This window comes from Oncorhynchus mykiss, chromosome 20 (assembly GCF_057628025.1).
Source record: "Oncorhynchus mykiss isolate SJ-2025 chromosome 20, ASM5762802v1, whole genome shotgun sequence".
NCBI lineage: Eukaryota > Metazoa > Chordata > Actinopteri > Salmoniformes > Salmonidae > Oncorhynchus > Oncorhynchus mykiss.
The window spans coordinates 27408634-27421285 of NC_143041.1; the positions used below are offsets into that span (position 1 = coordinate 27408634).

At 45.4% G+C, this 12652-nt stretch overlaps 1 protein-coding gene across 1 annotated transcript in view; it reads right to left on the reverse strand.

Annotated features, from left to right (window-relative positions):
- Positions 1-543: 543 nt before the first annotated feature.
- The window catches only part of LOC110499190 (transformation/transcription domain-associated protein), an 80447-nt gene continuing 68338 nt past the window's right edge, over positions 544-12652 (reverse strand). Inside the window, exons 68-73 of the mRNA XM_036956019.2 lie at positions 9195-9420; positions 8882-9099; positions 6808-6992; positions 6455-6658; positions 3307-3501; positions 544-2340 (exon numbers count right to left, since the gene is read on the reverse strand). Of these exons, the coding sequence (XP_036811914.2) occupies positions 2056-2340; positions 3307-3501; positions 6455-6658; positions 6808-6992; positions 8882-9099; positions 9195-9420 (1313 nt within the window). The 3' untranslated portion in view covers positions 544-2055. The remainder of the gene's footprint in view (positions 2341-3306; positions 3502-6454; positions 6659-6807; positions 6993-8881; positions 9100-9194; positions 9421-12652) is intronic.

Sequence of the window (12652 nt, forward strand, 5' to 3'; positions counted from 1 at the left end):
GAGAGCAGGCTGACAGTATAACTCAGCGTAGGCCAGACCATACTGAGATATACGGACATGGATAAATCAGTCGCCAGGGGAGAGGCGGAGGCTGACCACACCTCAGTAGTCTTCCCCTGGAATTCCATGGCAGGGGGGGGCAGGCGCGGAGGAACAAAAAAAAAGGCAAACAAGGTTATTCTGCCTCCACATAGCCCTCAGCCAAAATGTTAACAGGGATTTACTTGAAACTGCAGACCAGCTAAATGTAGTGCTTTTCATTTTTCAGTTATTTAGAAAGAAAAAAAACAGTGTCCAAGTGTGGCACGATTGATTGATCTCCCTTTGTGCCAAGCATGATGTGTGCAATGTGAGAGGTAGCGACTGCAATGTAAGACAAGGTCTTTTTTTCCTGAAAGAAGTGTCATTTCTTCAACTCTATTGTAACTGAATGGGTATGAGATGCACTGTCTGACTTGATATGTAATTCAAATCCAGGACTTGGTTCTCTTTACCGTGAAATTGAATGGCGGCACACAAACAAGGTTCTCCAGAAAATGGAAATTATTTAAAAGAGCATTTTATTAAAACAAAATGCATATTTACAAGGCAGGAGGTAACAATCCTTCAGTTGGTCGAAAAGCACTGTACCTTTACAAAAAATGGGGGATAACGCATACAAAAAACATGTCAGTGTAGCTCATATAGGCTACTACAGAGATGCTGTATGTATAGATACTGCTTACGGAGTACAGTCTTGAACCTGAACGCTTGAGTGCAAGACAGTTGTGCTAAAGGGAATTCAATCAGCTTAAAAAAAAATATCCTCATCTAGACCTCTGACAGCTGCAATAGAACAAAACCTAAAGTAAAAATGGCTTTTGAGTAGCTCGGACATTGTACAGTACACACACTCCAGGCAGTGAAAAGGAATGTCACAGCATAATTATTCACAAGAGCATTATATTCTACATTTTTTAGGGATATATAAAAAAATGTCAAACACATAATTTGGTATTTAAATAATAATACAAACTCAAAAAGAAGGGCTTAGAATATGTTTTACATTGCGTTGATTCACTGGAGTCAACTTGTAAACTTAGAAAAGACTCGTTGAGACGATTACAACGTCAACTGAAAATCATATGACCTCTACACAAAACGAGCATTATAAAACAGTACTGTACTTTCTCCAATACTCCCTGGACTGTTCCATTTTCATGGAGGGATGATATACACAACACACAGTAAGTCAAGTACAGAGAGAGGCGATGCAGAATAAACATGTGTCAGACTACGTTTGGTTCGAGTGCCTTAGTTTCTCCATCATAGTGAGTTTCCTGATTAGCCTGGTTAAACAAGACTGAACGTGTCCAGACTGGTTTTACCAGGCTATTTCCTGATAACATGGGTTGACTGGCTGGTTCTGCAGCACTCAACTTCGCTACATCGTTCCCTTGCTTTGTTTGCTTGCTACAGTAAATCGCTGCATCCTTTCAACTTGAGACCAGGAAGCCCGCTTCAAAAATAATACCTGACAGAACCATTTCTACATGACAAAAGCATTTTCTTCACTTCCAGTTTACATCTTATGATTTCCTCTTTTCTGTGGCTCAATAGTGAAAGGCGCCTGTCACGCTATTCAGTGGCCAATGATGACATCTTATGGTTGTGTGAGCAGCATAAGCAATAAGGCCCGAGGGGGTGTGGTATATGGCCAAAATACCACAGCTAGGGCAGTTCTTAGGCGTGACGCAACGAGGCGTGCTTGGATACAGCCCGTAGCCCCGGTTCAGTTTATTGGACATACGCCACCAACCCCCGGACGGAGGTGCCTTATTACTATTATAAACTGGTCACCAACATAATTAGGGCAGTAAAAATAAATATTTTGTCATACCCGTGGTATAAGGTCTGATATACCACGGCTGTCTGTCAATCAGCATCCAGGGTTCAAACCACTCTGTTTATAATGTGCATTAGAACCCCCTCATTTCATAGGTTTTATCATGTCCATTGTCTTCTTAATCTTTCCCCCCCTCACAACCAGGGCTGCCAGGCATCTCCTCTCCCCCCTTATAGCCAGGGGTGCCAGGCAGGGTCCATGCGACAGAGGTTGTCCAGGCTGTTGGCAGCAGCCACCAGGGTGTTGACCTTTGACTCCCCTCCCTCGAACTGGGCCAGGTTGTGGAGCCTGGTCATGATGGCCGTCACAGCCTTCTGCACCAGGGACACTAGCTGCTGGGAGTCCATGTTCTCAGGCTGGCCTGCTGGGGACAGGGGCATGGACGTGTCCTCCTGGGTCTTCTTGTGCCACGCGATGATCTCGTCACGGAGCACCGCCTTCAGGATGCCGTCCACCTAGTGGGGAAGAAGGAGAGGAGAGAACAGAGAATGATGGGGAGCAGCTAAATGCATCTTGCACTCTAGCAAGACTATTTATGGGAACCAAACTATGAATTGATACTAATTCAGGAACCATGAGATACTGTGAAACCACTGTGTATTGTTAACTCACCATGTTGGGTAGGGCTAGACACAGCAGCCATATAAACTATACAGAGACCACAATACTAGCTAACCACCTAGCTGGGTACTCGGTCTTCTCCACTCATTGTGCACACTTTATGGTGTGTTGAGGGCCTGCTTGTCAGAACAACCGTCTCCTCTCCCAGTAAGTATGTGTAACCACCACTCCACCAAAGAAAGCAGTGGCCTCTGGGATACATCTCCAGCTCTCTGTGTGTGTGTGTGTATTTCTAGCTCTCTGTGTGCGCATCGCTGCACGCCCTCCATCCAAAAGCCCCGTCTTCAACATCCCAGTTTGTTCACCTCCTGAAGGAAGCAGCCCCTCTCTGGCTGTAGCTACAGGATGAAGCTATACATAGACATATAGCTGCCTGCCTGATGCCCTATCATTACAGGACCAACATAGATATACAGCCCTCCTCCTGCCACAGCTGGGACTGAGGCTGAGAGGCTGTTGTTTTTGTTTTGATACGCCTCAGTGAATTTCCCTCCAAGTTTACATTTGTGGGATGTAAAACACCCACACAGAATAACATCCATCAAGAATTATAGTGTCTAAATTAAGACAAGAATTGAGAAATGAGTCCGCTCACACTTTAAACTTAATTCAAGTGTATGGTTCTACCAGTGAGTTCTACGCGGTGCACAGTAGTGGTCTACCAATGTAAAGGATAATTCTCACCAACCATGACTTCAAAATTTAAACTGTGATATGCTGCTTCATTATTCTTGTCCAATAAACATAGTTAACAAACTATGAAAGTAATTTGCTGTTGTACAACAGGTGTGTGTGCTTACCTTGAAGTTTGGTTGAGCAAAGCAGCGTGCCACAGCGATCATGGAGGCGGTGAGGGGGCCAGAGACGCCGATGGTGGTCAGGAACTCTGAGATGTTGGGCGTCAGACGGAAGGGCACGGGCCGGTTGGCGTCCAGATCACCAGTGGCATCGTTGATGTCGAAGCGGAAGTAAGACACATTCAGCTTCCCCGTGTCCTGTTGGAGGAGAGAAGTATAACGGTTAGGATCAGTGTGTGTGTGTGTCTCTACACTTCCTGATATTGCCTCATACAGTGCATTTGTAAACTTTTTCCACATTTTGTTAATTACAGCCTTATTCTAAAATGGATTAAATTAAAAATGTTCCTCGTCAATCTACACACAATACTCCATAATGACAAAGCAAGAAACAGATTTAGCATCATGCTGTGGGGATGTTTTTCGGCAGCAGGGACTGAGAGCCTTGTCAGGATCGAGGGAAAGATTAATTGAGCAAAGTCTTTGATGAAAACCTGCTCCAGAGTGCTCAGGACCTCTAAGCACACAGGCAAGACAATGCAGAAGTGGCTTCGGGACATATCTATGAATGTCCTTGAGTGGCCCAGACAGATCCCAGACTTGAACATGATCGAACATCTCTAGAGACCTAAAAATAGCTGTGAGGCAACGCTCCCCATCCAACCTGACAGAGCTTGAGCGGATCTGCAGAGAAACTCCCCAAATACAGGTGTGCCAAGCTTGTAGCGTCATACCCAAGAAGACTCAAGGCTGTAACTCGATGCCAAAGGTGCGTCACAAAGTACAGAGTAAAGGGTCTGAATACTGATGTAAAATGTGATATTTCAACAACAAAAACATTTGCAAATGTCTAAAAACCTGTATTTTCTTTGTCATTGTGGGGTAGTGTGTGTAGATTGATGTGGGGGGATGACAATTTCATCCATTTTAGAATAAGGCTGTTACCTAACAAAATGTGCAAAAAGTCAAGGGGTCTGAAAACTTTCTGAATGCACTGTAGATTCCAGTCTGGATTCCACCGTGTACAATCACTGAGACAAGTCATCTATAAACGTTCTCCTGAGGTATTCTCTATGGACATGTTTCTCCTGTATAGAACCCATGGACAGGATACAGCTGCCTTCCAGTAAAGTGTTTAACTACAAAATGGCTGCTTTTATTGATCTGCTGTAGACAGAGCACCATAAAACAACATATCTCCCCAAGCACATCCATAATCCCTCCATCCCTCTTTCTCTGTGGAGTTAAGTATATACAGCAGGACTTTGTCTTTAAGCCTGCATTTGTGTAAAGAGGGACCCGTATGAAGAGCAAAGAGCATTCTGGGAAGATAAGCTGTTTATGGGAGAAAGTGAGTGTGCTTATGACAGCTTTATGGCAAAAGCATTTCATTTGAGTTTTTTTCCCCCAACAGGGTTAGACGCTAGACCCCCGGAGGATCAGAGAAGCTCAGAGAGAAACTTCTCTGGCTCCGGACTGAGGCAGGGTCCTGAATAATAACACATTAACAGGTGACTGCTAATCCACTTTGACGCTGTATCAATAGACTGAGTCAACAATACGAGGGAGGTGACATTACAATCCATACTCTGAGGATGGGGGCAGGCAGAGGCCAAACCATCTCAATGCACTATGTTAGAAAAGCTGACTATTCTAGGGGTAAAATATGGGGTTATTGGGGTGTTTATTGGGGCTAGGCTAGTGGTTACACATGTCAGTAATGTCCTTGATATGCTGGTGTCAGTGTGCGTGCATGCGCGTGTGTGCGTGCGTGTAATCCTGCCTGTGGCTAATGGGATCTATGGCGTGGAACAGGCAGAGAGGGGGCTTAATGCGTCCGCTTAGCTGCCCAGTGAAACGCCTGTCAGCAGATCATAGAAGAGGAGAGGGGAAAGGAGAGGAGGCTGTCCGTCTGTTCCACACAATCATCTTTAATAATGACTTTCAGAGATATACTCTCTGCCCTCCGAAAGGACCGTGCGCGCGTGTGTGTACCACTGCTCCGGTGCGACACACACTCTGGGCTCTTTATATTGAATGGTCTCTGATAGCAGAGCAAAGAGTCGGAATAAGACTGACTGTCAAAACAGCATCGTCCCATAGAGGCTCACTGACTGACAGGGCTGCATTGATGTCATAGAGAGGAAGTCATGCATATTACCAGTCAGAGCGATGCGCATCTCCAATGAATCTGAGGAGGAACATCTCCATACTGAATTAGTCTCCTTGACATGAATCCTCCTTTGACAGACTGCTTCAAATTCCCTTCGCCACGTGTCCTTGGCTGGGTTAGGTGTGTGTGTGTGTACACGCTTTTATGAGTGTGAGTATGCGTTTATCTGTGTGTGTTAGGGTTGGGCGGTAAACCATATTTTACCTTATACCAGGAGAAATGAACGGACCAGTTGAATTTGATAAACTTTTCCTTCCATAACGGTATTTCAATGTTTGGTTTGTAAAAATGTGATATGAAACTCCGGCGAATGTAATGTCCATTTTTATAGTTAGCTGTTTGCTCCTCGAGTCGTCTTTCTCACCTCTCTTGCTGCATGCCCTGCCCTGCCCTTGTCACTCAATGGAGAGCAGTTGCTCAATCACGGTATCTTTTAAATCAGAGAGGACTAGGCGAAGCATGAATGTTCGCTAGCTACGTAATGTAACATCGAATTAGGGTCCCCTGGAAACACTGACCAACACTTTGCTTCCTACCCTCTCAATAATTCCTCCCTGGCTTCTTCATTCGTTGTCATGTCAAAACAATGTATCAAGGCGCTGCCCACTACATATAAACTATAGTTTATCATTATATTTCTATGACTCCAACAGTTCACCAATTAACTAGGCCTAGGTTTTTTGCCAATATCATGCAGCCCTGTGTGGCAGTGTGGAAATGAAGTTGGATTGAACAGTATAAAACAATCAGAATGGAGAAAGACCCATTGAAATCATTTAGAATGTATGTGTTGCCACCCTGGGGTCATGAACTACCCATAAAGCATATTCAGAGCTCTTATTATTAAAAGGCATAAAATACCATCAAGATTTGAAAAATCGTGATATGATGTCACCAAGCCCTAGTGTGTGTGCATGCACGTGTCTGTGTGTGTATGTCCAGGTGTGTGTGTGTGTGCGCTCGTCGCTCTCCCCCTACCTGTGCTATTTGCAGCATCTCAGGGTTGAGGCGGTTGAGGTGTAACATGAATTCAGCCAGGCCGATGAGAGACAGCTGGATGGTGAACATCTTTCTGAAGGTCCAGTAGTCTGTAGCGTTGGGGAAGGTGTGTAACGCCCACTCCCTCAGCATGCTGCGAGGTACCATGTTCCCCTGCACCTCCTTCAGAATGTCACGCAGCACCTGGTGGGGACAGGGGAGGTTAGAGTCAGAGGGAGTGTGTCTGTGTGTTCCAGACAGTACCTGGTGGCTGGCCAGTGTGCCACTGGTCTGTACAGTAGCCAGACAGTCGTTGTATGCGTGTGTCTCCATGCGTATGTTCCAGACAGTACCTGGTGGCTGGCCTGTGTGCCTCTAGCCTGTACAGTAGCCAGGCGGTCGTAGTAGCGTGAGATGGGGTTGTCGTGCTCAATGCCTTTCTTGGCACAGCGTTGCTTATAGATCTCCACCAGAGACAGAGATGATGGGTTGTCCTCTACCAGACGCATCTGAGGAGACACAGCTACCACCCTGGGGACTGGAGAGATAGGAAGGGGGAGAGTAAGCACAATTTAATAAGATGGTAAACTGATTACACACATCCATACACTGTATACAACCTAACCTTGGAGGGACAGAGAGGGACAGAGAAAGCCACCTCAATACAACATTGCAATACTAAACATCTACATTTTCCAAGGCAAAACAAGCCATCTTCATTTCAATACACTGTGTAAAGTAAACTAGTACACCCAACACTGCACAACAGGTCTACATATCTGACCTAAGATGTGTCAACACAAGAGGTAACACTAGGGTTACTAGAGGTTCAGAGGACAGAACCTGGAATGTAAATCACACCCACGGAAACATTTACATAACATGGTAAACCACCAACCGAACACATTTCACTTAGAGGGAATGAGTAGAGGGACCACAGAAGTCCACATTCCCTCTTAAACAACCCAATCAGTCGCTGAGAGGGAGAGTGGGCAAACATCTGGATGGAAGGAAAACTGGGGGAGGACAGGAAAGGAAATTGTGTATACAATGGGATTGTGAGAGAGAGCGAATGAGTCTCTCCCATCCCCCTCTAATGTATAACCCATCTAATTTACAATGAGTGAACAAAACATTAAGACCACCTGCTCTTTCCATGACAGACTGACCAGGTAAAAGCTATTATCCCTTATTGAAGTCACTTGTTAAATCCACTTCAGTGTAGATGGAGGGGAGGAGACGGGTTAAAGGATGTTTAAGGCTTGAGACATGAATTGTGCATGTGTGCCATTCAGAGGGTGAATGTGCAAGACAAGTTTTAAGTGACTTTGAACGGGGCATGGTAGTAGGTGCCAGGCGCATAGGTTTGAGTGTGTCAAGAACTGTTACGCTATTGGGTTTTTCACACGCAACAGTTTCCCTTGTTTAACAAGAATGGTCCACCACCCAAAGAACATCCAACCAACTTGACACAACTGTGGGAAGCATTGGAGTCCACATGGGCCAGCATCCCTGTGGAACGCTTTCAACACCTTGTAGAGTCCATGGCCCAATGAACTGACGCTGTTCTGATGGCAAAAGGGGTTGTGCAACTCAATATTGGGAAGGTGTTCCTAAAGTTTTGTATACTCAGTCTCTCTAAATGTCTATCCCATCTCTTCAGATCAGATGAAAGGAAAGACATGAGCCCTCTTATTCTATTTTGAAATGCACTTCTTTAGGTCATCAGACCAGAAGTATGTAGCCCCCCCATGAGGATGCCCTTGACCTCTGACCTGGAAGTGGTTCACCATAATACTGATAAATCAATCACAGAAAGGCAATTTAGATTCAATCTCCCAGCCAGCCTCCCGTGGGAATAACCTTGCATCTTATTTCATTCACTCACTGACATTCTCTGCCCTGACACATGTCGACAATTCACCTCAATTTCATTTCTCCCATTCCTCTCTCCTCTGCCATATTTTTCTTTAAAGAAAACCACATGTACAGTACAACTAAAGAGGTTGCTAGGATTTAAACATCACCCGCCTGCCTTATCGGACTGTATAGACATGCCCTTGGAAAAACAGTTTAGACTGAGCTACACTTGACATTTCTACTCGCTCCTTGAATTCTCTATTCCTGGGTTGAGAGCCCAAGATACACAGAGAGGAGATTTTAGACTGCCTGTCAAAAAAACTGGCCTGCCAAGAAGAAAATGAGAGAAACAGACCTGTAGAATGATATATGAAAGAGGAGAGTCAGAGAGGAAAGGGAAGGAGAGACCAGACAGACCTGTAGAATGATATATGAAAGAGCAGAGGACAGAGAAGGAGACCAGACAGACGTAAAACAATAGTCCAGAGAGTTGTCCCAGGAATAATGCGTCTCTTGGTGGTCTGAGACTAGAGACGGTGGAGAGAGCTAGCCCAGTGTGTGTCATACCAGTAAAGAAGAGGTGTCTCTTGGTGGTCTCCTTCCTCTTCTCCAGACAGGGGTTGAGCAGCCTCAGTAGCTGCAGGACCCTCTCCTCCCTGCGGGACTCAGTCAGACAGGCATCGTTCATCACCAGGTAGGGGTAGATCTTCCCATTGTGACCTCTGATGTAGAGACGTCGTGCTGCCGTGTTGTGTTTCTGGACTATCTCCACTCTGGGCATGAACCTGAAGGAAACGCCACACAGTTAGTACCTGGAGGTAATGGATGTGTAACACATGTGTGTGCACATACTTTCTATATAAACGTGCACCCTCCTCACCGTGCGATCTTGATGTAATAGTGTGTGGGTTTGGGCATGAGGAACTCCCCAGGGATCTCCACCTCGGCGGTCTGGGCTGAGAAGTTGCTAAGGAAGCGACACTTCTCCTCGATCAGGAAGAACTTGGGCAGCTGCTTGGTCTTGGCCTCCAGGATCTTGATCCACTTCTTGAGCTTAGAGATGAGGTTGTGGAGCTTCATGGAGCCAGGCACGCTGAAGTCAAAGTCTGCATGGAGACAGATGACCAGCAGGAGGTTATTATTAAGCAGAGGTAGACAACCTGTTAGATTAGAAGGAAGCCAACACCAAAGCCTAGACTGACAACTATGAAATTCAAAGTTTGGGTTCACATGGTTTATCTATTAAGGGTCAAAGAGAACTCAAAAATGGTCAGATTGACAGATGGAAATAAGGCAATAAGATAAATGACCAATGACAGCAAAGCTGAGACTGAAAAGAACCAATGCGTAAGAGGCAGAAATAAGCGCTTCGTTGCCATATCAACCAAAGTGCTGTACGTTTTCCACCCAGTCCCCCATGGAGCTAGTCTACTGATACAATCACAAGGGTTTACATTTCATATTCAAGACACAACTGACATTGTGCATATTCTTGGGAGGGAACGGTAGAACAAAAGGTGCAAGCAGAAAGGGAGCCACGGTGATGGCCCCAGGACATCTTTATCAAACAGGTACAAACCTGCTCCATTATTACAAGCCTGTTGTGCTTTGCTTGTTGTAATGAAACCATGAAAGTGTATCAGAGAATGAAAGGCCTTGCCATTTCAAACCTCTTTCGGAGTGAACTCTTACACTTTAAATAAACCTTTTTTTTTTAAATCCAATGTTCCTTCATAGCATCCATTTTACCTGCCTGCTGTTTGCTAGCCTAGGGGAAACGGTGAATTAGGCTAGTCTTATTGAATTGCCAATGATTCAGCAGCATAAAAGTATATATAACCTACAAATAGAATACATGAACTGTGGCTGTCTTCATTTTACAAGAATTCATCACCATCTCAATTGTTTTGTGATGTAAAAATAGGAAATAATAGGAGAGCTGAAAATATAACACATTTTGACACATTGGAGCTTGGCCATATAGTAGAACCTGAGTCAGAGCAGAAGTAAGGAGGAGGGCTATTTCAGCTCCTTTTTTCACTGACCGCTGATCAGTCATCTCATGCTTTTGTTAACAACAAGCCCCCTTCTCTCTGATCCATAGTCTCCTAAAACAGCTACCTTCTCCCTGACCGGAGACTGGAACACTAGGAGGCATGTAACACGCCCTCTTTCACTGCCCTCTCCCTGCTCCCCCCCTCCCCTCCCCATAACCAGAGAACCACAGTGGTCAGTGGTCCGTCTCTATAAATAGCCACTAGACTTTATCGCAGCAGCAGGAAGTCTCAGGTGAGTTATACTCAGTGGTTTGTTCAGCAATAGATGTAACGGCTGGATGGCCACTGGTTGGCTGTCTGGACCTCAGAGCCAATCAGTCTCATACAACAACAGCAGTGCAGAAGGCTACTGGTGTGATTGTGTGTTGAACTGCTATATTTGTTATTGATAAAAATAGAAAATATTTAGTCCGGTAGATTCAGTGCAGGGAGACTTATTTCTGTATGTTCACCTGCACAACCCATCAGACAAAATAAGAAAATCCTATCAGAGTGTTTCTCATAGCCAAGTAAAATGTCCTTTTACAGAAAAGTTATTTCAGTGTGAAAATTGTTTGAAAAACTCATCATTCACATGCCATGTGGCCAATGTACTGTAGTTTGAGAGCCTGACAGAGATAGGTGAACATATTGTAGCTGAAAACATGCGCTGGCTGCTGTGAACAGTGAAGTTATTTCAAATATTTTTTTCCAGGGATCTGACAAGCAGAGAGCTTTGGAGTGAATCCATTTAGAAAACAGTACCTCGTGCAAAGAGCATTCCCCATAATTGGATTTGAATGCCCCCCCCCCCCCCCCCCAGTCCCCTCTGACTAATGTTATGTGTGCGCACATAAACACAGATTTTCCGGCCCACAAACCCAGGGAAAGCGAGGGAGGGAGCGGGTAACGCAGCGAGGCTGGCTGCTCGGCAGCAGCAGAAGTGCGGGGCTGTAAACCCTGTTTGTTCCGCTCCGGAGGCTTGTCGGGTTTCTCTGCGGCGCTCGGTTGGCGTGGGTACAGCTGGGGAGCGACGGCAGGCACCCTGTGAGTCGGAGCTCCGGTGACGCCTGGCCGAGCCAACACAGCTGGCACCCAGTACCCACACATCTGGTAACATGAATGAATGCCACACGCTCCCCTTCTACCGCTTTCCATCTCTCTCATAGGCTCGTGTTCCTAATTTTCAATTTCTCCATTACTCAATTATCTTTCCCTCTTTTGTATTTTATTTTCATTCTCTCGCTCTCTATTCTCTGGCCCTCTCTCCCTCTCCCTGCCCAGTCAACATGCAGTACCTTAGCCAGACACATTAGCCCAGCTAGCCTCTCTCCCTCTCCCTGCCCAGTCAACATGCAGTACCTTAGCCAGACACATTAGCTCAGCTAGCCTCTCCAGTCTGGTGGAGGGGAAAACAGAAGTGGAAAAGAGGGGGAACAGAGGGAGGCCAGGGAATGAGCAGCTCTGTGTGTGTGTACTCAGTCATACAGTGTTGAGAAGAGAGCCAGAGGAGAGGAGGGAGAGTTGTGTGGATACAGGGAAGGAGTTGGAGGTTGCAGCAGAGATTCTTAGTTTAAACCAGTGGCCAGGGAACTGAACTGTGGTTAAACCTGGGGGTTAACGTACTATTTCCAAAAAATAATTAGTTTTTTAGAAATGTCTCTACGTGGGCCAGTCTGCACCTGTCTGTCTGTTGCATTCCTAAGTAGAATATAAATAAATACTCAGGAGAATGAGGTGAGGGTCTGTCTCATGGGTCGCTGACTAACATGCACAAATACATGCATACGAGAGATAAACGGAGCGCTTCATGATTCAAATTAACTTCTGCATAACTGTTTCCAAGGTATTGTTATGAAAGCAGTATGTGGTAGGCTGATGATTTGAGTTACAACAGTTGCTGAGGTCAAATACAAAGGCCACAATAAAAAAAATCTATAGTTTTTCAATAGTTTCTCTTACTGCTATTAAACATCCTTCAGTTGAAACTGAACTCTCATTGGAGCTGCAGTACCAGTAAGCACCGTTTTGATCTTCTCCACATGCTGTGCCTGTATGTACCCAAATGACCGCTAAACAGGCCTGGAGGGCAAGTCAGTGGGTTGGATTAGCAGAGCTGTGTAATGCCTGTGTAATCAACACCCCAAACCAGCCCAGCAAACACGCACACACACACATACGTCAGCCCTCCATTAAATCAAATCATCTGGTTCAGAAGCCCCAATTACGTTCCGGAACAACACTGTTCTGTTGTTTCTGCCTGGTGAAAAATAACCCAGGCCTGCTGATGCACACAGCGTGG